The following is a 27,884-nucleotide window of genomic DNA, read 5'->3' as shown; positions in this document are numbered from 1 at the left end:
CAATTGGGGAAAGAAAACCTGGGTCTGAAGAATGTTGTTTATACAATAAACTATATAAACCCCAAACAAATATAACAACCAACTGCTTTAAAAACAGTTATTGGATGAATAGTTTAAAAGGACTTTTCCTTGCTAGTAAAAATCAAAGCAGTGGTTACTGTTAGAGTTTATACTTGTTTCATAGGGGAGATGAGTTCTGGATATTTTTAAGATAAAGTTGGTAGCTTTAGGATAGCAAAGGATGATTAATTGGTGGCTATTTAAACAAGGATAATTTGAAGGCTGGATCATCTCCCTGAAGTCATAAATTCTAGATGAAAGGGGAGGCTTGCCTCCAATTAAAACCTCAGTGCAGATCAAAACACATTAATTGAAGCAATGTACCAAACCCAGTTACACTGTTTACTGCCTACTGTTAGGTCAGTTATTATTCAGATTAGTTTGTTACCCACAAGTTTTAAAAGCACCACGCTCACATCTATTATTAATGGATGCTGAGGAACTTTGCCTCTTACTTTGAGTTCATCTGTCGTCGTCTTCAAATGCCTTCTATTTTGAACTAGAGATAAATAGTCGTGATTTGAATATCTTCAGAAAGTGATATTTGAAAAGCTTGAGATTTCAGTACATGACATTTTATATATATGCCCTTCTTAAAAGGAGCAGTCTGGTCACAGCTCGAGAAACTGCAATTTGTGCCTGTTCTTGACACTGAGGGGGAGCAGCGTCTGAAACATCCTTTCCCAACCTATTGGTACCTAGGCATTGAAGTTTATTGTGACAGACTGAATGGGTTTAATCCAGAACTGACTTAAAACCAGCATCTAAATGTAATGGCAAAGTGATCCTGCAGTTTACACAAGCAAAAATCTCCTTGGGTATCTTCATTCATCTAAAGCTTTTATAGGTAATAGAAACCCAGTGAATTACTACTGCATGCTAGTAAATTGAGGTGTAAAGATTAAATCTAAATGTCAAATACCACCTGTAGGGTGACATGCCCTGCTCCACAATTTCATTTGGCAAAGCCATACTTATCTGTGTATGATATCCAGAACAATAACACCATGTTCTGGGAGCTGTGGGTGTAATGAAACCTGTTTTCTAATGAATTTCTGCCTCATCCCAGTGGCTGCAGCAACTCAGCCCTCTCCTTCTGTGCTTACCATGATCTTACCTACATCAGACACTGCTTCCAGTTCTTCCCATGTGTTTTGCAGCATCTATGCCATTTGTTTTCCCCTCCACAGACAGTCAGCTTGACTTGACTGTTCTCCAGCTGGTAGCCAAGGAGTATTGAAGGGAAGGAGACATCATATGCTGTCGGTAGTTCTATAATCTTTGGCTGGCTGGAATATAAAAATACTATGCTTATATTGCTGCCTTTTACTAAGATGGGTAGTAATTTGAGTCCCTTTCCTCTACCCAGCTGTAGCTTTATACTTTGAGACGTTCATAATAGTGTCAGACCTCCTTGAAACTCATGAATATGTTCAAAGTTACTGGTGGGTCTGGTGGGTGAGAAAACCATTTCCTTCAGAAAAGTGACAAAGAATGGCCATCATTTAATTATCCAAGGGGAGGACAGATCTCTTACACCAGCTTTGTCAGATTAGATTCTTCACTTCCTCAGAATGACTTTCTTTCCCTTTGTTGCCATGGGTGCTTCTTGAAAGCTGGCAGTACTCAGTTCAGGGAAAGCTTTTTAGAGAACATATCAGAGAGGACCATCAAAACCTTAGGTGTGCAAGTCAGGGCATGGAGCTAGGTCATCCTGATTGTGTCTCCTTTCTATGTTGCACATTCTGGGAGGCACTTCTCAATTTTTTTTCTTCAGTTGTCACTTTAATGTGTGTGCTGTAGTTTCTATTTATTTACTAAATAACTGGAAGTCTTTGATATTTTGTTGCAGCTGGTGAATCACTGGAAGGTTCAAAACAGTTAAAAGCTTATTTGTCCAGGTGCATACCTCGGCAATTATTACAAATAATGTATTTTTGCTCAGCAATTCTAATTTAAGAAATGTAATAATCTGTCAGGATAGGAATAAAAAGCACCATCTCTGACCCAGCAGGTCCATATATTGCTGAACATCTGTATGTGTGTTAGATTGTGGCAGAGGCGTGGTGGTGATTGTGGCGTGGTGTCTCCTTCTACGCTATCAACTGTAGCAGAGTGTTAATTAAGAACCATCTAACCTGCAACTCCAATTATTAGCATTGTCTATTTAGCTGGACAGGAGCAGTGCCTTGCTTTAGTTACTTTGAAAGCTTCAATAAGAATGGTAAGATTAATGTTTTATTTTCACATCTGCTCATGAGACAGTTTAAAAATCCTGAAGTTTAAAATGCAATAGAATGTAAACAAAAGGGCTTCTGCTCATTTACATGTTAGCCAGATTTGCTAACTGATTGCTGTTTGAACCTAATCTACCACCTCCTGCTGCATTAGCTACAACAAACATTACATTTACATACTGATTTCTTATTTTGTTTTAATGTAAATAATCTGTAATTACAGTAAATTTGGACTTCTGTTGACATGAGCTTGTATAAATCTGTAAGTTTAAAATGGAAATGTTAATTACCTTGTGTCATACCTGTTTATATAAAATTCAGGGGTTTTGGGGGAAATTTCCATGTGACTGGGAAAGATATTGCCTAAAGAGAGATACTGAATGTGTTTCATAAAAACTTCCAGAACTGAAATGAAAAGGAGCATTTGCTGGTGGTTGGTGGAGCACAGGGTTTGAAACTAGATGATCTTTAAGGTCTCTTCTAACCCAAACCATTCTGTGATACACTTTTGGTTTCAAAACTTAAAATATTACTAACATGTCAAAGAAAAATACTATTAGAAAGCAGCAGGATCTAAGGCATTAAGGCAATCACTTAACAATAGATACAACCCATCCATGCTGCATATTAAATGGTACAGCAGAATAGATAAAACAGTAAAACTGGAAGGTTAAAATGCAATAAATATGAATACTAATACAATTTAGCATTGTGTATGCTGAACAGATACTGTTCCCTAAAATGATTATTTGGTGGTATGCACTTCTAAGTATTGTTTCTATTCTTACTCTTGGTTTATGAATAGTGCTGTATTGGAATTCAGATGGAGTAGCTAATGGAGAAACTCCTTCCAGACTCTTGAGTTTTGATAGTTTGATTTTAGTGGAGGAGGTGGGGAAAAAAAAAGTTTGAACCTTCTGATGCTTGAAATTCCCATTTCAAAGGCTCATTTTTGTTTGCCTACTGCAGAGTTTCAGCCCCAGCTGAATGCTGTTCCATCCCTGAAGTTTCTGTGTATTGTGATAGTCACAGAATGTTAGGGGTTGGAAGGGACCTCAAAAGATTATCTAGTCCAATCCCCTTGCCAGAGCAGGATCACCTAGAGTAGATCACACAGGAATGTGTCCAGGTGGGTTTCGAGTGCCTCTGTAGGAGATTCCAAAACCTCTCTGGGCAACCTGTTTCAGTGTTCTGTGACCCTCACAATGAAAAAGTTTTTCCTTAGGTTCATGTGGAACCTTCTATGCTCCAGCTTGCACCCATTGCCTCTTGTCCTGCCATTGGACATCACTGAGCCTGGCTCCATCTTCATGACACTGCCCATCACATCTTTATAAACATTAATCAGGTCTCTCATCTCCTCCAGGCTAAAGAGACCCAGCTCCCTCAGCTTTTCCTCATAAGGAAGATGTTCTGCTCCCTTAATCATCTTTGTGGCTCTGTGCTGATAACCAATACATAGATTATGCAGTGATTATATATAACCAATAAGTAGGCAATCCATACAAAATCCTAAAGTTGCCCAAGTCTCTTGCTGTAATTGTTCACCACAATGACTGTGCTCAGGTTTATTTTCTTTTGTTTGATCTTCAACTTTCTTTTTGGAGTCCAGTTCCTCTAATGGAAGATAGGTGCCCAAAAACACCAAGTCCCCTTGCCTCTTGTGCAGTCATGTGTAGTCATTCAGCTGAGGTAAAACCAAATGTAATGGCAGCACATAACCTATGAGAAATGCTTTTGAAAGCTGGGGGTAGCAGGAGAGGGGAAATGGTGCTGATAAGCATGGCCCAGTTTAATCCTGTTTCTGGAGTTTGAATTTATTTTCCCACTAATTATCAGATTAATAAACTTTGATAGCACCAGTGGGGAAATAAAATAATAATAATAATAATAATAATAATAATAATAATAATAATAATAATAATAATAATAATAAAATCTATCTTGACTTTAATGGGACCTGGAGCTTGGCCCAGATGTTTCATTTGGAAGCTTGGAGCCAAATGATTGTGTTTGTAGGAAGAAGAGACTACTGCAGACACTGAAGCCAACCTTTTAGAAACATGCACTGGGTTCTAAGTCAGTCAACACAGTTATGTGCACCTAAAAGGAGGTAAAAGTAAGCTTCAGCTTACTGTCAGTGAAAAGTCCCCTTTAAATACACTTGCTTTGTACATTTGATTATAGCCTTGTTGGCTGAAAACACAATTTTTTAGGGCACGGTATATTTTGGAAGCAGAGTTCTATTGGCACAAATAACTTTGGGTAACCTACATCTCTAGTTGCTGGATGAAATTAGTGTGGGTGGGGACTGACATCAGTGGTTGGCAGCTACACATTCAAATCAATGCCATCCTGCAGAGGAGCATTGGTATGTGTAGGAAGTCATTGTCACAAACTGCCCATCAGGTGTGCCATCAGTTCCTCTTCCTGTTGACTTTCCAGCATCTATTGTCCACATCTTATGGTCTTCAGACTGCATGAAATTTTGATGTAGGAGCTCAAAAGATGGGGTCAGTTGACCAATGCATTTCTGTGTAAGCTTGGTGCCATGGGTTAGTTGTTTAGGTGGGTTGGATTGGTTGAAGGGTTGGACGCGATGATCTTGAAGGTCTCTTCCAACCTGGTCTGGTCTGGTCTGGTCCATTCTATTCTATTCCTATTCTATTCCTATTCCTATTCCTATTCCTATTCCTATTCCTATTCCTATTCCTATTCTATTCTATTCTATTCTATTCTATTCTATTCTATTCTATTCTATTCTATTCTATTCTATTCTATTCTATTCTATTCTAATATTCCTCAGTGTGTTATTTTTTTTCTGAGGGAAAGGTGAATAACTAACCATACACTTTCAAAACCAATTTTTCCTCACTGTTTTCAAGATGTTTGTTATGTTGTTTTGATTTTGAAGTTCTGTTTTGGCCTTTTATTTTAGCCAGCTTAAATTTCAGCCTCTTCTTTGACTGTATTTGGCTATGAATGTGCACTGAGAACTTGTTTGTTACGAACATTCAGCTTGTGTTACTTAGAAATTCAGAGAATAGACATGTCAAAAAACTGTGAGCTCAAAAATGGAGGCTTTTAATTCTAAGGGACTTCATTTAAATAAACTGCATTTGAAGAGTATTTATTTTCCTTTTCTAAATACTCTTGCTATCACATCCAGATGAAATAGAGGAGTGGAAAAGCTTTCCTATGACCAGATGGGTTTTATGAGCTGTATTTTGGATAGTGCTGAAGCGTGTGTACCAGGCATAGCTTGAGAGACTGGGGGCTCGATTGAGCAAACCGGTTTCATTCTGTGTGTACATCAATTACGGAATGAAAACGTGAGTCACGTTATCAGTTAGCATCTACAGGTTTTCAGACCGCTGTAACAGGGCCTGTGTGATTCTGCATGGGCTCCAGAGCCATTCACAGATGCTGTTTTCAGAGCAATTAAATATGTCATTCGCCTCCAGTATTTGCTGAAAGCAAATAAAAAAATCAGAATCTGAAAAAGCAGAGCAGCAGGATGTTTTGGTTGCTACTGAACATTGGCCAAAAGGAAATATGGTGATGCTGATGCTAAGCTTACTGTTAACAGTCACATTAGAATTACCTTTGAAACTAAGCATGCAACTTTGCACAACTGTTTTTCTCTTTTGAAGGATTATTAAGTACTTTTTTTTTGGGAAGCCTTTGCTACCAGGTTCTATGAGAAGTGCAGCTAACTTTGTGCTCAGCATGGATGACTTCAGTTGTATTTGTAGTATCTGTCATACCCAGCAGGTCGAGGGAGGTGATTCTCCCCTTCCATTCAGCTCTAGTGAGACCCCACCTGGAGGACTCTGTCCAGTTCTGGAGCCTCTATTACAAGAGGGATGTGGAGGTGCTGGAGCATGTCCAGAGAAGGGCCACAAGGGTGATCAGAGGGCTGGAGCACCTCTCCTATGAGGACAGATTGAGGGAGTTGGGGCTGTTCAGTCTGCAGAAGAGAAGGCTCCGAGGTGACCTAATTGTGGCCTTCCAGTATCTGAAGGGGGCCTACAGGAAGGCTGGGGAAGGACTTCTCAGGATCTCAGGTAGTGATAGGACTAGGGGGAATGGAATGAAGCTGGAGGTGGGGAGATTCAGGCTGGATGTGAGGAGGAAGTTCTTCACCATGAGAGTGGTGAAGCCCTGGAATGGATTGTCCAGGGAGGTGGTTGGGGCCCTGTCCCTGGAGGTGTTTAAGCCCAGGCTGGATGAGGCTCTGGCCAGCCTAATGTAGTGTGGGGTGTCCCTGCCCATGGCAGGGGGGTTGGAACTAGATGATCCTTGTGGTCCCTTCCAACCCTGACTGATTCTATGATACTGTGATACTAAATCATACCTAGCAGTTCCAATAAGTTAAATTTATCTTCCCATATTACAAAACCATGAAGAATGAGAAATAGCATGTCACGATTTTGTTTTCTAGTATGTGAATATTATGTTTAAGATGTCACAGATTAAGTAGCTGAATGAAGGTATTTTTGTAAGGTATTCATTCTTGAGATGTTAAAGCAAAATGTGCATCTCTTGCTAAAGCATCCAGTGAGCATTGCATGGGTTCTGTACCATCTCAGCAGCAAAACTGCAGAGTACTCCTTCCCGTAGAAGTTCAAACTAACAAATCAGGCCTCATGTACTTTAGCAATCTTACTTAAGACACAAAACTTGTTCTTTGTTGCTGAGGGGAGTGACATGTTGAAGTGTCATGGAACAGTGAAGATCTGAAGGAAAAGCTATTATTTTTTAAGTGTACATGGTAAGGAAAAGAAATAAAAAGAATTAAATGAGCCCAATTGAATTCCGTATGGCAGTGAACAGGTCGAGTCTGCATACACACTGCTTGAAAATCCAAGCTATGTTACAATGTTGCTGCAGGTTTATAGCCTAGGTAGAGCTGCCCACAGCTGTAGTGGCCCTGTCTGTAACAGAAGGCGTGCCTTCTATTTTGAAAAGTAAGTAGCTGCATAATTTTGTACCTAATTAAGCAAACAGGATTCCTTTGTGACCTCCGGATCTTTTTTATACCAGGAAAATCACAAAACCACCCCAAGTTTGTGACAGCATAGGCAGATAATCTGTATCTTATGAATTAAACTAAAATATGATTAAAGATGTTTAATGTACATTGAAAACAATTTGAGAGGAACTAACTTTTCTCTGTACCCACCTGAAGAAATCTTGCTGTGGTTAGTTTTCCAGTTCCAATTAGCTGGGTTTATTTGCTTTGAATGAAACTGAAGTGGAAGCATTTCCGTTTGGTTTATGCTTCAGGTAACCCTAGAGAAGCGAGAGCATGCTTTGCCTCGTTCTACTTACCATCAGTTTTCCATGTGCATTGTAGCTTGAGATGTTTTTTCCCTCTGGTCATCAATATGCTTACAAGCCTGGTATTAATGGCTTTATGAGTGCTAAATACACCCGATGTTTGCGAAGATAAAGTGACTCTCTCAATTTTGAGAATACTTAACATTAGAAAAGCTTTAAAGTCTGCAGTCACCTTATTAAGGAAGGAGTTCAGGAATGGCCTTTGGTCATTCTCAGCATGCTTCCTTGCATTTAAGAGTGAAAAGAGAGATGATAATGTTGTGCCTGGACTTGTCCATGTAGAGTTTAGGGTACCCCGGGGTTTTTGCATCTAACTGTAAAACAAGCTATAACATGCTTATCCCTGATTTTCTTGTTTTTCTTTCAACCATTTCAGGGCCCTGCAGGAGTCATTAAATCAAAACTTCATGCTGATTGTCACCCATCGAGAAGTCCAGCGGGAGTACAACCTCAACTTCTCAGGAAGCAGTACCATTCAGGAGGTGAGTGCTGATTCACAGCTGAAGAATAAATGTAGCTCATTATAGCTAATGCCAGCTCTGTTAAAGAGACTCTTGATGGATATTCCTTTATTTCATTAGCCTTTTTTTTGTTTAATCAACTGGATCATCAAGACTGCTGTGATTTGATTAAAGAACTTTGTCCTAAAAAAGCTTTTCTTTTAAATTATGCAGAAAAGATGTTTCTTTTTATATTGTAGTAGCAAGGTATATGAGCAGTGTTTACTGAGTTGTTTCAGAGTGATGAGGAAAGGCAGTTATTCCAATTATATTTTATCTTCAAGCCCCTTGAATCTCCCTCTGTCTTCCCTCCTTTCAACCATCTCCATGTCGGTTTTCTAGGCACCTCTACCATTTTACTAGTGGCTATCGGAGTGCTGTAATACTCAGTGGCTTGGTAGCCAGATGGTTTTGTGTATAATGGATGTCACTGCCATTCTGTAGCATGACCAGCAAGGGGTGATATTGTAGAGAACTTCAGAATTAAGTCCTAGGGGAAGAAACATCTCTAATGTGACTCTGGACTTTGTGAATTTAGATCTAAAACTCCTTTCTGAAGCCAAAGGTTGTTGTCTGGTTCTCCATGGTATACCTAATGCCACATGTTTTGGGTATTATTTCCCATGCAAGCCACTGACTACTGGAAACAGGACAAACAATCTAGAAATGTGAATCTTCAGAATTCACATTACAAAATATTAAGATTAAATGTTTGCTTTTCAAATTAAAGGTATGTTTGCTATCCTTCCAATGCTTCTCAGCCTTTCAGTATTGAGCAGGTTTGGTTGAAGTTTTTCATGTCACATGCTGACATTGTAGACAGAATTATTTTCAGTTCCCTAATGTTAGCTATAAGAGCAATATTTCATACAACAATGAAAAATGATCATTTACTGTTTTAATTGGGAATCCTATTAGGCTTAAGATCTAAATATTAATCTTTGCTATATGTCAAGCCCATTTTCTATTTTACCTCTTCTAACCTATTAGAGTAAGTTATGGTTTGTTTTGGTTTTTTTCCCCAACAATATCAATAAACATAGTTGCATCCATTTGGTTTTTGTTGGGCCAAGCTTTGACTCTCTACAGTTAAAAATAATGTGAATGTTTATGGAAATGAATGATCAGAATATTTGAGTTTCATTTTAAAATGGTGAAATTGTGAAAGAAAGCCTACACATGCATATAATCTGGTTTTTATCTGCGCTATATTGCTTACTATTTTGCTGCTGGGTCTACCCAGCTTAAAGGAACCAGAAAGCTGTGACAGTGCATGGGGAATCTAGGCTGCTTCTGCATGTGCTGAAGTTTTCTTGCTTGTTGGCAATGGCAGCTTACAGTCAGGATGCTAACAGATGAAGCTGATGTAATTTAAAAGTCAGTTATGGCTTTCCCCATTAAACAACCCAAATCCTAAAAGAACCCATACCACTCCATAACCAGCCATGAACATCAGACCTTTCGTTGCCTGTCTTGCGTCTACCTATTGCATACCATAGAGTGTATAAAGTTTTGGTGACCGTTTCAGAGGCTAAAATGAAAAGAGAACTCTGGACCTTGTGCAGCTGATGCTGAACAGGTGGATATTCTCTCTCTGTGCAAAGTCTCCTGCGAGTCACTGGGGATTTGGCTGAGGTAAAAGGGTCGGTGAACATTTGAACATTTGTATAATTATAGAAAACAAGCACTGTTTTGTCTGTTAGCTCTCTAATGGCTCTTTAATTAATTAATTTTTTTTTTTCATTTAGCATGGAGTGAGCATTGTAACATGCTTGATCAATCTGGTTGGTCTGTGTGAGTTGGAGGAATTTGTGATAGCTTGTCTTCTCTACTCTCCCTTATCTAACAATCCATGGAGAAGAGATATATATATATATGTATTCTTTCTCTAGTCTTTATTTTCTCCCATCTTTTGTTCACACTTGAACAAATTAACAGTTTACTTTCCATCTGGCCTGGTTTTGTAACCGTGGAAAAACTCTCTGTGCGTTGCAGCTGCCAACCACAAGAGGGCAGGAAGGACTATTCAATTATTCCCTAAAAATGCTGTTCAGTGTTTTCAAATTAGCTTCTGGTATATTAACAAAAAGGAGTATAATGGCCAAGTTATTGTTTGATTTACAGATAATTGGCATATTGCAGGGAGGAGACTTAATTTCACCCTTTTAAATTAAACAGGGAGATTTAAAAAGACATAAAATATTCATTAATGTTCAGTGATTATAAAGCAGTGGCATATATTTATTCTACCTTTATTACTGTTTCGATGGGAAAATACTGCAAATATTTCAGAAATCGACTTGGCCATACTGACAAGTTGAAATGTTTAAGCAGTGTTAATGCAATCTACTCACACATTATATCCTATGCAGAAAGATTCAAAATGACTACATCAATTATTTAAAGAAATACTTAAAATTCCATAAAGGTTCTGCTGCTTGCCACAGTTGGGTGCAACTGTCACTCCGGGGCTAGTTTAGTTTATTGTTATTATTAGTACTGTGAATTTTAAAACAAAAAAGCAACCCAGTCCCCCCCCCCAAAAAAAAAACAACTCAACCCCACCCTTTCAAAACTGTCAAATCTATTTTGCAATGGATTAAATGCAAAATCCAGCGAGCTCTCTGATGCGGTTTCCTAAACTGCTATTGCTTCAGTTCTGTGTTGTCCCGTTTTTTATTGTTTAGAATGCATAGTAAATGATATTTGGATTAATTGTTATTTCAAAGAAATCTTAATGTCAAATGGGGAAAGAGTCAGACGGAAAATCCTCTGAGAGGAGCCTGAAGCCGTAGCGCTCGTGTCTGCTTCCACAGTGTCTTGTGTAATAATTCAGTGGTTGGGTTTTTCGATGTTACTTGACAAAGCTTTACCTCAATCTTCAACTCTCATGCTTTTTATCTAAATCTTCAACTGTCTATGCAGCAACAATTATTTTTCTCAGGTTAAAAACCAACAATTAAAATGTTAAGTTCCATTTAGTTGCACAAAATGTGTTACACCAAATTTAGTTATACTAAATGTGGGATTGTAAGTCTATGGGGAATCTTCAGAAATGAAGTAAAAAGTGAAACCACTCTGATCCAATATGAATTTTTAAAATGTTATTTTATTTATTTATTTATTTTTAATGGCTATATTTTTTTTCCTGGGGAGTTGGGTGGGGGCGTTTTTAGCTTGGAAAGTTAATGCGTTGGTCTAAATTGCACATTAATCTGCGTCCCAAGTTTCTGACATCTGTTTGTTCTCCTAAAACTGCAGTCTTAAATTCGTTCTGGGCAGGATGCTGTTCTGGGAAATATGATGGCTACTTTTTTCCCCATGATTTGCATTTTAAAGTGGAAAATTAACAGGTTTGGTACCAATCTGAAGACTGTAAATGAATACATTTCTACTATATTATGTGGTTCAGTATGGACCGTTCTAACAAATTGAGCTCCTCGTGCTTGCAAGACTAAAAGGAGTTTTCTGTCTGAATACTTGCTCTTTATTCTGCAAAGATAATTTGTAGGGGCTGTCTGTAATTGGAGTCAGAGAATTTTTCAGTTTCAATTTGAGTAGCTATGTGCTAAATTAATACAAGGCAGTGCCACACGCAACATGATTTGTTTTCTGTCTATTTTTATGAGCTGGGTCTCATTTAGCCATGAACTGCTTCAGATTTTTGCACGTTGTAGTTACATTATTTGATGGCAGTGAAGGACAGCCCGTTTCCAAGAGGGGCGTATTTACATGTTTCATGCAATGCAAGTTTGTGTTCTTATCCTGAGGGAGACAAAGTCATCTGTGGAAAAACTTTCTGAATCTGAGTTCCTGTCACAATAGCCTGCTCCATACTTTTTGTTGTCCTGGTCAGTGGCATAAGAAAAAAAATAATTTAACAAACGGGGTAACTGTTAAAAACAAGGAGTTTGCATTTGTCTGTTTTACTGCTTTGAAGCCTTTTTGTGATTCCTGTGTGCAGGATTGCAGGAGTGTCCAGTGTACACAAGCTGTGGCTGCTAAAGGGTGGATGAGTTAAATATGCAGAAACCTCAGGCCTCTTGTAGATTGGTGATTTTGTGGGTAACTGCTGAAGATTCCTGTTGAGAATACTAGGTAAAGCGTGTACTGGGCACTATAATTCCTAGTAAAACACAAAATCTGTGCAAACAATGCAAAGAAGATGGGTCTCTAAATACTGGCTGCCTCTGTGTGTAGCTGCATCTGCTCTTTATTCCATGCCTTTAGCCAATAACCTAATCGGAGGCGAGCTGCTTAGCATCCCTGTCACCTGTGATAGGTAATATATTTGTTCTTTGTTCCCTATAGACTTACTGGCTAAGGTTGAATATGAAATGCAATGTATCCAATAGCACTCCAGGCAGGAGGAGGAACTATTTGTGCATACAACTGCTCGGGCTGAGATAAACTATAAATTCTGTGTTGACAGACCCTAATGACTTTGAAGTCCTTCGCACTGAATCTTAACAAACTTTTTTTGATGAGAGGATGAATGTGAAACAAGACACAAACCCACCATTTATCACCATGCAGACAGAAACCTTATCTCAAAGCCTTAAATAAATGTAATAAATAGAGATAAGCAGGTGAATTACTTCCAGCATGCAGAAAAGTAATCCATGTCTTGTATTTTAGATCTCATTTTTGATATCTTGTATAAAACAGTGTCATGCCAATTTTTATTGAGTGAGATCATCCACAGTAAAGGTCACGGAGACACAATGGATAGGTATAAATAATGTTATCCTTTTTAATGCTGTAGCTAAGTAATTATAATAAAAGACATTTGCCAGAGGTCTGGATATGAGCATATCCAACCAAATATGGCAGATAAATGAACAGTTTCAGAAACAGTTGTGCTAATTTTGAGTGCTTTGTTTTTAACTTGCTTTAAAATGGTGGGAAACGATTCTTATGCTAATAAAAATTGGTGGCTGACACTTTTTGCTGTTTAATAGGAGGTGCATGAACATTCTGCACCAGTAGTTACTCTTTCAGTGTCAGAAGCTAGTAAAATAGGTTGCTGCTGTGCTGATTGTACTCAAGAGTATTTTTATTGGGTTTTTTTTTTTGGGGGGGGATGTGAAATTTAAACATTTTCTTTGCTTTTTGAAGGAATCTGTGTTGTAAAAATTCTACTCACTTTACTGTTGTTATGACTTGATATATACATAATTTAAATATCTGTGATACCCAGCATGTTCTGCAGTGGTAAATGAGTACCAGGTAGCTAGCTAGGTTTTGACTTTTTTTTAAACAAGAGAAGGGGGGGGGGGGCGGAATCAATCTGTTTCCATAAAGCTAAACCAACTTCTTGATTTGGGATTTTTTTTCCCCCCTTTCTTTTAAAGAAGACAAGCACATGGCTAAACTAAAATGTATTTGCTGAAAGAAATCCTCAACAAACTTTTCATAATTGGTCATGTTTTAGGGATTCTGTGAAAAGGAAGCTCCTTGGGAAATAAAGAGAAAATGCCATTTATGCACCTGTTCAAAAGTGATAGCTTTATTAGGCAGTTAAAATATCTTAATACCTGACTCTGGAGATCTGTTTCGAAGAGATCATACTGTTAAAGGTATATAACTAGTATTCCTGTTCTCTTTACGCAACAGAAACAGCAACAAGCGATAAAGCAAAGGCACTCTTCTCCTCCTCTATTAATTATGAAGCTTAATCTATTCCTGGCAGAATGTTTCATAACCTGTAATTTCGGTTTTGGTGGGTTTGGACGTGCATATCATTAAAGAAACTATCTTCAGTTATCAAAAACTAGTAAACATGGACATTTTTATATGCAAGAAAAGGCAGAGAGTAAATAATTGCACTGGTGACCAATACTGTAATAATCCTGTTTTACAATATGCACTTGACAGGTTGTAATAGTGCTAATTGAAGAGACTAATTCACACTTGCTTCATTCTATTCAAAGGCAAAATCAGCAGCTTGTTTTGCTTTTGACCAGATGGTCCTGATGAACACCTACTGTGCACTTTAAGTGCTTTACTAGAATTACAAAGGCTGGGGGCTGCGTCCGACTCAAAATGATTTGAGAAGAGAAAAAAACCTCGCTGCTCAATGGATTTGGTGCAACTAAATTAATTCTAGTGGACCCATTACACATTGAGCCCCCTTTTCAAAGTGCTGAGCCTCCTCGTTTGTTCTGTAGCAATGAGAAAGTGAAAGGCAGATTACTGCAAACAGAAATAAAAAAAAAGTGCTGTGAAAAGGAGAAAAGAGGCCTTGAAGCCTTTTCATATCATTTGGGTTTTTCAAGTGCGTTATTTTTGGGGAGGGTGGATGTATGAAAAGCCAATTGGAGTTTTTTTTTGTTTTAAAGTGCGCTATTTAAGTACTATGAATATAAAGGCAAGAGCAACAGTTGACTGAGTTTACTGTGGTAAAGCTTTGTGTCCAAGGATGAATCAAATTCATTATAGTCAATGCTTTGTATTTTCATATGAATGTAGGGTTAGTTTCACAAGACTGTGTCTGTTTAGGATAATTATAATTTAATATTTTCCTTTCATAAGGTTATCACTGTAGATATCCAAAATTTGCTGAAAGCAGGGCTATTTATTGAGTAAATTTAGAAGCACCCAGAGAGTTTAAAACTCCAAAGGAAGCTGTTTGATTTCCAAAGGAAGGCCAGGCATGTTCCAATAGCGTCAAAGCACAGATTATTATAACTAATTAGAAGTCACACATCTGTTAGCTTTCGATTCGTCTGCGCTTGTAGTTTTGTGTGTGTTTATAGCTCCCTTCTTTCTTTCTCTCGTCCTCTGTCTCTATTACATTCCATCCGTAAGTGTAGTTGGATTTGAGAGGAGCTCTCAAAGGATAAAGATCCATTTGTTTGAATTTAAAAGTAGTGAGGAGTCATTGTTATAATTTTGGTTATAGCCTCGGCTCCATAAATGCTCAGTCATGTGAGTTGTTCTTATTTTAGAAGTAATCACGTCGAATCGAGTGGCTTCGCTCGTGTAATTTAAGGATGCTAAGGCTTTTGGGGATCAAGACCTAATTTAAAAGCCTGCATTTTTTAAAAACCTGCAATTAAAACCATTGCTTGCTGTTCTGATTTTGAATATTTGCTGTGGTTTACTTTTGGGGTGGGGAATTTTTATGCAAGGCTTCTGCCATAATGCCGGCTATTAAAAAGGTGTTAGCGTGAAATGACAAGAAAACTGAAGCAGCTTTAGGGAACATATTAAACAGCTATGTCCCTAGTTCCTCTGCTGTTTAAAGTGGAAAGCAGAATTCTGTAGCTGAATAGCAGAGCACTGCTAGCTGTATAAATTATATGAAGTTGATTCAAAGATGGAAAAATTAATGCTAGCATTTTTGGAAGTAAAAAAACCATAAACATTAAAATGACAGTAAAAAAACCCATAAACATTATTAGCTTGGAAATGGAAGTTTATTAGAGCACGATTTAACCTTTCTATCCTCTGTTAACTCTGTGATCACTTCTGTTATTGCATCATATGGGGAAAAAAAACCCCACAGCCCCTAACAATCGTTGAATTGCTGATTTGTTTTCAAACAATGAAATTTTTATCTGTGCAAATTATACTAGGCACAGTGTTCTCTCATGTTTTGTCATCAAACAACCCAATTATACTTATAAATAGTGAGGTGCTAATGAACTGTTGTTCTGGAAAAGTTGGGTTGGTTTAATAATTTATTATTTTATTTTTTTTTAACTTGAGTAAGAAAGGAAACACTTCACAATTTGTGGAGTGCTTGCTTGGTGAGAAAACATTTGAAAATATTGTACTTCTGTAAATCCTGTTGGTGCTATCACTTTTAACTACACAACAGAAGCTAATCTGAAAACTGTCAGTTCATCCGGAGCACGGCTACATTGGTGACATTGTAAATGGCTCATTTAATTGGGAGTTGATGGTTTGCTTTTATTCATTGAGTTACAGAAGTTGTTTGGTGTTTTTTTTTTTCCCCACTAAGAGTTGATATTTCAGTTTGCAGTTTAGTAGTGCGTTCATTTAATAGGAAGAAGGACATTTTGAATAGTTTAGGTGATGAGGATATTTAACGGTGGGTTGTGGAGAGTCAACACTGAAGTGGTCAACAGTATCTTAGCAGCAGCGTAAAGGTAGTGATGCACTATGTGGCGTTGCAATTGCTATGCAAAGAAAATGCTCAACTGCTGTTTCAAATGTGAATTAATAATGCTTGTCTCTGTCCTGCCCTTAACATCTTAGAAGAGCAGTGCTCTCTCTCTGTCTTTAGTAAACCTGCTTCGTGCAATTTTCCAGTGAGGTTCCTATATCTTGAGTAAAACACGAACTTGAAAAGTTATTCTTTTGTTTTAGTACCAAGAATCATGGGCATAAATTGAAGAGCCCTGCACTCATTTAAAAGATAAAGTGGCCTCATAATCACCCTCAAGAAATCCCTGTTACTGTTTTTAAAAAAGGGTTATAGAGGCTCTTGGCAAACATTTGCAATAAGTGGCAAAATTTATGCCTTGCTTTGTGATAGTTGCGTGACCAGACAGTGGGGCATAGGATTGTTTTGAGGTTTTTACAGCTGCAGGCAAAAAGCATCTGTTCCTAGAAAAGCCTTCATTGTTTAATTTTGACACTGACTTTTCCATGCTGCTTGTCCCAGTCTCTGGATTAGGTGCCACTAAGATAAAATTTGTTTTAAGTTGCTCTCAAATGCAGCTGTCACTATACATGGCCTTGTAGCTTAGGCAAAGTAGACAGAATCAAAACAAGCAGTTTTGGACAAAGGTCATCTGGGAAGAGTGAAAAAGCTCGGAGCAGGATTTTGGACAATATTGTATCTTGTGATATTAGCTTTAGTGTTTGTTTAATAGTTTGTCTGGTGATCACTAATGCATATGACTGCCCCCCAAAACAATTATATTTATTTTGTTTGAGCAGTTACTGTGGTATTCAATTACATACCCTGCCTTTGCCTATGCTTGTATCTCCTATATCTGTACAGTGAAATGGAATGATTTACAAAAATCAGGGGAAAGTGACTTTTTTATCTATTTTTTTTGTTTTTTGAAGGAGCTTCCATTTCTTTCCTTCAAAGTTTCCAGCAAATTAAAAATGAAAGAGCACTTCATTTTATGTATCCCAGAGTTGTGTTAATTTCTACCCAGCTGGTCTAAAATGATTGATACAAAGCCAAATTTGTGGCTGCCTGCATTACAAAGTCTGTAATTTGCTAATGAATTACGATAATAATCTTTCATCATACATGAAAGATTTAGACAAACAATTTACTAACTATATAGTTTGATCACAATTTTTGGGTTTGTACCAAGCCTCGAATCTGCTTTATTTCTCCCTGCCTAGATTAGCAGACCAAAGTGAACTTATTCTTGCCTTGTTTTGAAAGCAGCAATGCTGGAAGATATGTGGGGGGATGGACAGGAGAAATGATATAAGCTTGTAGTGTAAAACTCCGTATTTCATGTATACAAAAATCAAACCCCCAAGTTTCCAACTAGGGGAGCATCACAGTAGGCATGGCACAAGTTGGTTGAGCCTATATCTACTGTCATAGGGACACAAAGGTAACTGAAAACAGGGCAGAGCTGTTTCTCAAGTTAAATCTCTACTGGGTATGGGGGAGGCAAAATATTTAAATCATGGCTAGGCAAAGCTGTAGAAGCAAAGCAGACTTAGAAAGACCAGAAAACTAAGTTCTCCAGGTGATGGGCAACTGCCGCAAGATCCTGTCAGCCCGAGTGAAGTTTGTGGTTACTTGCATATTATGTCAGCAAACAGATGATCCTGAACATTCTAAGGACCTTTTGAGGATGATGTTCACAGCAGGACATGAGTGCAGTGCCTTCTGACTTCTCTTGTTGTTTGCAAATGCCAAGAAAAACAACAACACGGTGTTCTGGGGGGAACATAGTGATAAAATGACAGTAAAGTCTGACTGCCTGGTATCACATCTCTTAATCCATCTCCAACAGAAGGAGATGGAAAAAGGAATCTTGAGTCCTAAGAACTGACATCACTTCAGTCATGTTATTCACAGCATCTAGGCAGAATGCAGCACCCCAAATATCTCTGTAAATTCTTCCAGGAGAAGCACAAAGACAAAGTTTAATATTCTCACATTTCTTTTACTCATTTTGGTGACAGGCTGCCTTTTACTGAACTCAGAAACTCTAAAACAGTAGCTCTTAATTAGGGAAAATTTTGAGCTATGTTTGTGTCCCTGCAAGCTGAATTTCAGTTCAGCATCTCCCCTCTGTGTCTTGCATAAGCTCCTATTTGCACTTAGCCACAAAAAGTTCCTCTTTTAAGACAAGAAGGACTTATTCCTGAATAATTCAAAAGTGGGGAGTGTAAGAAGTGCTTGGATTAATCTGGGGAGTGTTTTGTGTGTTGACTATTTCACCTATAACTAACAGTCTCTTTCACGGGCTCTGCTTAAAAGGTCTTGGCTCTTTTTTATTCTCTGCATTGACATTGGACTGGCAGAGAAAAGACTAGACTGCAGCTGAGAACTATGACCACAGGGCAGCCTAGGCCAGGACTAAGACAAACAAAATGGAGAAACTCTGGTGTTTGCAAAAAGCAACAAGAGAACAGTGGGAAAAAGACACTTTCTTGTAGTACAGAACAGTAAAGTGAAACTTCTCTCCCTGATGCAGGAGGTAAACAGTCAAGTCAGGTGGGTCCACATTAGTATTTCAAGGTTGAGTCTTATGAGACCAATGAAAAATAGGAAAGTTCTCTACAGCATTCTGTGAGGACTGGGTGGGATTAAAGTTTATTTTTTGATGAACTGAGAGTAGTAGGCTGAGATGAAACTTTAATTGCCAGGGATATGTCTTTTCTCCTTAAGTCTTTCCACAGAACAGTAAGTTGTAGTTCCTAGCTATGTCAGCATTGGCAGACAGGTCAGTGCAATAGGAGGTCTGCATAGGAAACAGTTGGTGGTGAGGATCTAACATCCAGGCTGTTTTGTTTCTGACTTCTTATTAACAACCATTTCTAGTCTGCCTGTGTGGATTGAATGTTTCTTAGTAGCTGAACTGTAAACATTGTGCATCTTCTGGTTTATTTTGATCCTAATTCCATCCTACAAGGACTGGATCTGCATCAGCTCTTTGGTGCAAAACAGTGTTTTCAAATGTTCCACCGCTGGGAAACCTTCTTCCTTGTAGCAGAAACAGTGTCATGTTTTAATAATTCTGAAAACAGGTGGTGAGTTCTTGAATGGGAATAAATAAATGAAAGATTAAGTGAAAAGTGCAGCTCCTGTGTGTTTTCAACTCACTGCAGAGTAGTCATGCAGGGAATCAACGTGAGCAGTAAGACAAGCCTTTTGAATACCCAAAAAGGTATAATTTTCCCTATCAAGTGCAATAGCATCCTGGTTTTTTCCTTAAGATGAGTTTAAACTGATGAACAATGAGACTTGGAGATTAAATGTTTCTTCTGAAACATAAATGCAAACTTTTCTCATTTGAAGTAGAGGATAATTTTATCATGCAGTGTCAAATAAGCCTCTGTTGTCCCAATACACTGGCATCAGAAGAGAGTGGCAAATTCAGTTTCGGTTCAATTTTTGTGCCTTTTGCCTCAGATCAGTTTCTAGGTTGTATCTGAGACTATACAGTTTTAACTTAGAGAATTCAAGAGTCACCCATTTGTCTTTTCACCTCTGCAGATCATTTTGCTTGTGTGGTAACCCCATCTTTCATTTTTCTTTTGCTCCTCTTCTTGAGAATCTGTTGCTTCCTCTTCTTTTATTCTTTGTTACTCCAGAGACATGCTTTGCTTTTGCCCTGTTCTCTGTCTTTATCTCCTGGCTTATTAACTCCTTTGCAGTTCTTAATGAAGAACTCGTAAGAATTTCTTCGTTGCTGCTTCTCTTTAAAAGATCAACGTGGTTTATCTGACCTAACTTTTCTATAAGCATTGTTTCCTCCTTGACAATGCAGAAAACCAAACTGTAGAATAGGAGCTTGTAAATTATTATGCTCTTTGTCTTTTCTGCAATGCAGAGTGTTAAGTATGTTGAATTACACTTGAAAACGGACCCCATGTGGAAGAAGATTACTGAGTACAGTGCTTGCACATTAGCTTTTCAGAGACTGAATTTTCATTGATTATTATATGAGTATCAAACAGAAGGGTTTCCCCTCCCCTCCCCCTTCCCCCCCAGCAACTAAATTGTTATTCTAGGTGTTAACTTCCATAGTTCAATAAAAATTACACTTCCCTAGGATTTAGAAAATTAGTGTTTTTTGCATTTTTGGTCTCTGTTTGTGGGTGTATACTTTATCCAATCCATTTGCATAACTATGAGTATCCTTGTGGTTCAGAGGAGGAGCTGTTGGTACGGATCTGTAAAACAGTTGTTTTATTAACATCTTCACAGGGAAAATACAGAGGGAATGGCTGAGTATGTAAATGAGCAGCTTGTGATGCTATAACTTGTCAAATAACCATTGATGCAGTATAGCTGAGCAAACTGTTTCAGTGTGTGCATATACAGTAGGTATTTCTCTCCAAATTAATATTTGCATTTGAAATGTGTGTGTAGTGCAAATACATGAGAAGTATATAACAATTAATAATATTTTGTGTTTGATGTTTACATATTCTGTGCTCGGCATTTTAATTCTTAACCTTATCTGCTGCTTTAATCATCTCGAATTAGTGTTCTAAATGTATTGATTCAAAGGGGTTTATTACTTAGTTATTAAGGTTTGGTAGGCAGTTACATCCTTGGAAAAGGCCGGGCTTGGGCAGTAGTTAGCTGGAGTTTTTTGAGGTTATCATGTTGTTCTACAAAATCTCCAGACTCAGAACATTTAAAAACTTCTCTCTCAACTTTATGATAACGTTTCTGAGTTGTAGTGATGAAAATCCCCCAAAACTTAAGAATATGAGACTGACTTAAAAATGTTTTCCAGCTTAGAAGTGGTCAATGCAAGGCCACATCATAGCTTTAAAAGAAAGGTGGTCCTCCAATCTGATTTAGTTAAGCCACCATTAACCGTTGTGTGAATGTTCTTATTTATCTTGGGGGCTGTTTGTTCTACTTCCCATAAATAGAGGAGGACTTAGATCAAGTTAAAACAAAGTGAGGGTGTCCTTGGTGAAGTGAAAAGAATAATTTTAACCTGTATTAGTTAATACATGACAAATAAATTGTATTAAGTCCCATGTATTTATGTACACAGGTATATAGATGTAAATTGTGTATGTGCATCTGGTAGAAGGCATAACTTTGGTTTCCCTCTGGAGTCCCACCTTCACTGTGCAAGCAAATAGAAACTTGTTAGTCTGCACTAAAAAAGCAGTAGCAGTTGTAAAGTAAAAAAAGTATCATGAGGTGCTATAGTGCCATGCAGTAAACTCTCTAAGCATGCCCTCTGTCACTGCTCCTAATGCCTTAGTATAATGAGCTTAAAGCTTTCCCTGTGAAGTAGCAAGCACATCTGCAAATGTATAAATAAAGACTTTGATTTGAGAACCTTTTACAATCTCAATTTCATGTAACAAAACAGTGTTACCTTTATTATAACAGTGAGGTTTAGAAAAAAAGAAAGAAAGAAGTGGCATGCTCTGTTTAGGATCTCTTCCTGGATTTCTTTCCAGGATCTCACAAAAGTGATCTCACTTTTGTGCTAAGCCAGAAGGAGTCCTTCGACTTTGGTTGATTTCATAGACAAAAAGTTTTTCACATACTATTTTTTTTTTAAGGTTTTTCTCCATTCCTTGCATTTTTTATTTTCCCATTTAAGAATCATGGCTAACTTACTGTAATTTAGCTGGAATAAGGGGGGGTGTGGGGGTGTGGTAGTCAATTGTACTCTGCTTTGCTTGGCAGTTTGAATGTTGTATTAGAGTTGAAATTACTAGAAAATTTAGTGATCATATTCATTATAAATAAACCCCTTTTCTCACTTAATTTGTGTAAAAGTGCTCTCTGTGTTCTACCACCATTAAAAGGATTACTTGTGTAATTTCAGGTTTTTTTAGTGGTTTCATTAGTTCAGTGATAAGTGTGGCTAGCAGGTCGAGGGAGGTGATCCTCCCCCTCTACTCAGCCCTGGTGAGACCCCACCTGGAGTACTGTGTCCAGTTCTGGAGCCCCTATTACAAGAGGGATGTGGAGGTGCTGGAGCATGTCCAGAGAAGGGCCACAAGGATGATCAGAGGGCTGGAGCACCTCTCCTATGAGGACAGACTGAAGGAGTTGGGGCTGTTCAGCCTGCAGAAGAGAAGGCTCCGAGGTGACCTAATTGTGGCCTTCCAGTATCTGAAGGGGGCCTACAGGAAGGCTGGGGAAGGACTTCTCAGGATCTCAGGTAGTGATAGGACTAGGGGGAATGGAATGAAGCTGGAGGTGGGGAGATTCAGGCTAGATGTGAGGAGGAGGTTCTTCCCCATGAGAGTGGTGAAACCCTGGAATGTGTTGTCCAGGGAGGTGGTCGAGGCCCCGTCCCTGGGGGTGTTTAAGAGCAGGCTGGATGAGGCTCTGTCCAGCCTGATGTAGTGTGGGGTGTCCCTGCCCGTGGCAGGGGGGTTGGAACTAGATGGTTCTTGTGGTCCCTTCCAACCCTGAATGAAACTATGAAACTATGAAGTGTCACTGTTCCTCAGTAAAATACTGTGTCATGAGGTCAAAGGTGCTTCGGAGGAGTTCCGTGTTGTAGCAGTTCTGTGATGTTAGGCAGTGGAGTGAGAGATGTGAAGCTGTGTTTATGCCAAATAAAAGTAGCTGTATTCCCAAAGTGCACTTTAAACCAGCTGATTTTTATGGTGATTTAATAAAATATACTTTGAAGCATCACAAATTTGGGGCTAACTCTGCCTTTCCTGTCTGTTTGCACAGATAAGATGTTGCTGCTGCAAAACTGTTAGGTTCTTCTGGGAGTTGTGTCCTCCTGCCCTCATAGAGGTGACCCCAGAGCTTGAGGGTGGGAGAAGATGATGAGCAATTCTCAGCAGCTGCCTGCCCTTAGGTTTCTGTTTTGGATCCTAGCTGGAAGTCAGTGTCATTTTATAGCTGTATTTAACTCCCTGTCATCCTGCTCCCCTCTTCCTCCCCATGTGCTGCTTTGAAGACAGCCTCTGGGGTCAGCTGCAACCTGACTTCTGCAGGAGCTCAGCCTCCTCTGGAAAGGCAACCTGAGAAGCAGGAGCCAGGCAGACCTGTCAATGGCTTTTTTTCCCCCCCCCTAAGTGTTAATTGTGGTCACAAAAGTTAAGTGTTTCTGTAAAATTAACATCTTGGTATTATGCATTTATTTTCCACCGTGTAGCTTCAATGTCAAATTTGCCCAGCAGACAAGTCAAAACAAGAATATTATTTGTTGTTTTTTTTTTTAATGGTTGCTGCAGCAAGTCTCAGCCTGGGATCTCAAAAAGTCAGTGTTTGTTCTGGTTAGCAGCTAATAAGAAACAATAAAGATTCAGACTTTAATTGGCGCTGAGGTTGATGCCGGAAGAGTAACCGCAGACAGTTTACTCTTGCGAAGCTTTATTGATTCTTTTTGAAAAGGAAAGCTCTGATGAAAGTAAAGAGAGGTGCTTAATTTGCAAGTATTTCTACACAGTTTTTATTCTGAAATGGGCTTTTTCTATCCTTCTCTGTTCCTGCACAGTAAACATGCCTTAAGATCTTTTGATTCAGAGACAGATACTGAAAAAGGAAAGTGTGAGGTTGTCATGCTTACTGTTCAGTTTGGAGGATACTGGAGTTTTCTTACAGGTTAAATGTACATCTTCCCGAGGCTAATGTCTGGTGTGCATTTGTAAGTCCTTGTAAGGTGATGTGATGTGAACGTATCCTGAAAATCTCCATTCTGTATTCTAATCTCTTAGTGACCTGTTTCCAAAGATCACATCTGGAAGAAGTTGAGAGGTGGACAGAAGCTTCCTGGTTTTCTGACTTTACCTATATACCAAAGCTAGAAACTGGATCTTTGTTTTCTTCCCGCCCCCAATGCACGTGATCTTCTAAATTTCACTTATTTGACTAAAGTATGGATTGATTCCATGCTTTTAGTCTGCAACAAGGTTAAGAAAGATGTTGAGATGATGGAACGTGTCCAGGGAAGGGCAACAAAGCTGGGGAGGGGTCTGGAGCACAAGCCCTATGAGGAGAGGCTGAGGGAGCTGGGGTTGCTCAGCCTGGAGAAGAGGAGGCTTAGAGGAGACCTTATTGCTGTCTACAACTACCTGAAAGGAGGTTGTAGCCAGGTGGGAGTTGGTCTCTTCTCCCAGGCAACCAGAACAAGAGGACACAGTCTCAAGCTGCACCAGGGGAGGCTTAGGCTGGGTGTTAGGAAGAAATTCTTCAGAGAAATTGCCCATTGGAATGGATTGCCCAGGGAGGTGGTGGAGTCACCATCACTGGAGGTGTTTAGGAAGAGCCTGGATGAGGCACTTAGTGCCATGGTTTAGTTGACTGGGAGGTATTGGGTGATAGGTTTGATTTGATCTCGAACGCCTTTTCCAACCTGGTTAATTCTGTATTCTGCAAGGTCAAAGGTACCCAGCAGAATGAACTGCAGATGCCTTTGAATGGCTTCCTTGCAAACCGTGATAGAGTCCTCAGGATATCATCACTACCAAAGCCACCATGGATGGACCTATGTTCCATATGTGGCATCTCAATCTCTACTTTCAAAATACTTGTGAGGATTTTGGAAAGGAGAGCCCTATTTCCCCTCCAGTCTGATCTGTACATTTTCTCCATAGCTTTGGTGGCAACTTACACTCTTTTTTTTCTGGCCTGGATCTAAAATTCAAAATGCTTATCTCTCTGACACCATTACCAGCAGCTCTTAGCTTTTTGTTGGCTTTTTGCCATCCTTGCAATCCTTTTCCCTGCTGCTTTTCAGGAATTTGCTTTTACAAGACATCTGCAGGCAAGCCTTTTCTGGGTCTTCTAATCCATTGGGCTGTAATAATGGCCTCTTGTTTCAAAGGAAGAGGATTTTACAGAAGGTATTCCAAATATCTAAAATGAATACAAGAGGAGAATACCTGTCTTTAAAATAGGGTGGCTGAATGCTTTTATAGTCACATTCACGTGGGGAGTTTTGATGTCACTGAGCTGCTTTCTCTGCTCAAGGAGGTCAGTCTGTGACAGATTGCTGTCTGTACATTGCAGCTCATTTCTTACCCATAGCAGGACTGCTATTCATGCATGTGTTACTTAGAAACACCAAATTTATTGTCAGGAGTCACTCTTCATGTGGAGGGATACATGGTTTTCTGTCCTTTTTTAATGATTTGGTGGGGTGACAGCTCGCTCTCACAAGCAGAGTCATAAACTAGAGAATGTGTTTCATCTGCTGTAGATAATGTGTGTGCTGAAGCCTCACACAGCCCGGTGTCATGGTGATGATCACATCTTAACAAGGATGTTCAGAGACTTGACTCCTCTCATAGAATTTGGGCTTGCAGAAAGACCCATTCCCTTCTGGTGCATCTGTTTGACTGCCCCAAGGTTTGGAACATTTTGAACAAATGAGACCTCGGAGGGTATCCTCAGTACCTTCCAGGTAGTGGTTACTCAAGACAGATGTTTTAGTTCCAGAAACAATTTCTTTACAAAAAAGTGCTGTTGAAGCCATTCCAGACCTTACATCTCTTTAGCCTGCCTGTTACATACATTCTTGACCTCTTGGATGTGCCTCCAATTGATTTTCTTATAAACGTTCTCACACAGATCATGAAAGAGGTGATTACAATTTCACTGTCCTGTTTGGAATGATTTAGATGCAGGGCATACTTCCTGGGGCTGAATGACCATCAAAATCTCCAAGTCCTTCAAATTTCTGTCTTGTTCTTGATGGACTTTAAGAGATTGTTCTTCCTCATTGGAAATCCACGAAGCGCATGATATATGTGGGTAATTTCAGGGTTAGAGGGTGCTTGTTGTCTCCACTAGTGGGTGTCCTAACAAGTAGAATTGGCCCAGGAGACTCAATGAGACATAGCTGAATGACTAGGTAGAAGTCTGGATCCTTGTCTCTCATGGATACTTATTTGCAAGCTATGCTGAAGTCTATCCTGCATCATGAAGTGCAGAGTTCTGAGGTACTTCTTAGCTACTCATTAAGTCTTTGTCATCTCAGCTCATTATCCATTAGTAGAAACAAGGAAGGTTACTGCTCCAAGTAAACTTCTCTGTTGCTGTTGAATGAATAACTGTCCTTTCTGGTCAGGGATTTCCTTTGCCATTGTTGCAGTGAGATAAAAAATATTTTAAGTATGTGAAAAATAAACTCTATGCAACTCTCTTCTTGTTATCACAGAATAATAAAAGAGAGTGTGCTGGAGAAATTCATTACTTTTTTTTTTCCCTTTCAAACACTTGAAAAGAAGAGCAAAGCTGAAAATATTTCTTTGGGAGATACTGAAATACCTCATTAGATCTTTTTATTGGCTGTTGAGGTGATAATTCTGTAACAGGAACAAAAGTGAAGATAAATTTTGCTTTGATTTGTAGAAATGTGTTAATTTGAGCTGCATAGATCCTTTCTGATCTTAGGACTTATTATCTGAGAGTATTGTTTTGTAATATGTAGTTTCCAGTTTTATTTTAGAGAAAAAGCAGTTCTGATGGGGACTCAGCATTGAAGGTACTTCTGGGGAAATTAGTAGCTGAATTTTTCATAACCTGCAGTGTAAGGGATTTTTTTTTCCCCCCTTTGAATAGGATTCACTGCTTATTTTCTTACAGAGTTGCATGTTGAGCTACTATGGAAAAATGGACAGAAAATAGCATGTATGTTTAAATAATTAAGTCTTTAATGAAATAATTGTTACAGTGAGATGACAAGTTGCAGAGTAAAGCAAGGAAAGTTGCCAGAACAGCTTCATATTCTTTTTCTGAAGTGGTGTTTAAAGGATCCCATGCTCTTTAACATCTTTATTGATGATCTGGATGAGGGCATTGAGTCCATCATCAGTAAATTTGCTGACGACACCAAGCTGGGGGCAGGAGTTGATCTGCTGGAGGGTAGAGAGGCTCTGCAGAGGGACCTCGACAGGCTGGACAGATGGGCAGAATCCAACAGCATGAGATTTAACACATCCAAGTGCTGGGTTCTGCACATTGGCCACAACAACCCCATGCAGTGCTACAGGCTGGGGTCAGAGTGGCTGAGAGCAGCCTGGTGGTACTGATCGATGGTAGGCTGAACATGAGCCTGCAGTGTGCCCAGGCAGCCAAGAGGGCCAATGGCATCCTGGCCTGCATCAAGAACAGTGTGGCCAGCAAGAGCAGGGAGGTCATTCTGCCCCTGTACACTGCACTGGTTAGGCCACACCTTGAGTACTGTGTCCAGTTCTGGGCCCCTCAATTTAGGAAGGATGTTGACTTGCTGGAACGAGTCCAGAGAAGGGCAATGAAGTTGGTGAGGGGTTTGGAACACAAGCCCTATGAGGAGAGGCTGAAGGAGCTGGGGTTGCTTAGCCTGGAGAGGAGGAGACTCGGGGGTGACGTTATTGCTCTCTACAACTACCTGAAGGGAGGTTGTAGACAGGTGAATGATGTTGGTCTCTTCTCCTAGGCAGTCAGTACCAGAACAAGAGGACACAGTCTCAGGCTGCACCAGGGGAGGTTAGGCTGAATGTCAGGAAGAAGTTCTATACAGAGGGAGTGATTGCCCATTGGAATGGGCTGCCTGGGGAGGTGGTGGAGTCACCATCACTGGAGGTGTTCAGGAGGAGACTTGATGGGGTGCTTGGTGCCATGGGTTAGTTG

At 39.3% G+C, this 27,884-nt stretch overlaps 1 protein-coding gene across 4 annotated transcripts in view; it reads left to right on the top strand.

Moving 5' to 3' along the window:
- FAF1 (Fas associated factor 1) overlaps positions 1-27,884 on the top strand; it is a 189,686-nt gene that overhangs the window by 56,775 nt on the left and 105,027 nt on the right. For all 4 annotated transcript variants that reach the window (XM_068163852.1, XM_068163851.1, XM_068163850.1 and 1 more), the window contains one exon: positions 8,017-8,122. In XM_068163852.1, the coding sequence (XP_068019953.1) occupies positions 8,017-8,122 (106 nt within the window). The remainder of the gene's footprint in view (positions 1-8,016; positions 8,123-27,884) is intronic.

The sequence above is a fragment of the Melanerpes formicivorus genome, unplaced genomic scaffold, assembly GCF_026170545.1.
Source record: "Melanerpes formicivorus ecotype bairdi unplaced genomic scaffold, bMelFor1.0.p_v2 SCAF_75, whole genome shotgun sequence".
Lineage (NCBI taxonomy): Eukaryota > Metazoa > Chordata > Aves > Piciformes > Picidae > Melanerpes > Melanerpes formicivorus.
The sequence above is the reverse complement of the archived record's forward strand: the minus strand, read 5'-3'. Positions and strand labels throughout refer to the sequence as shown.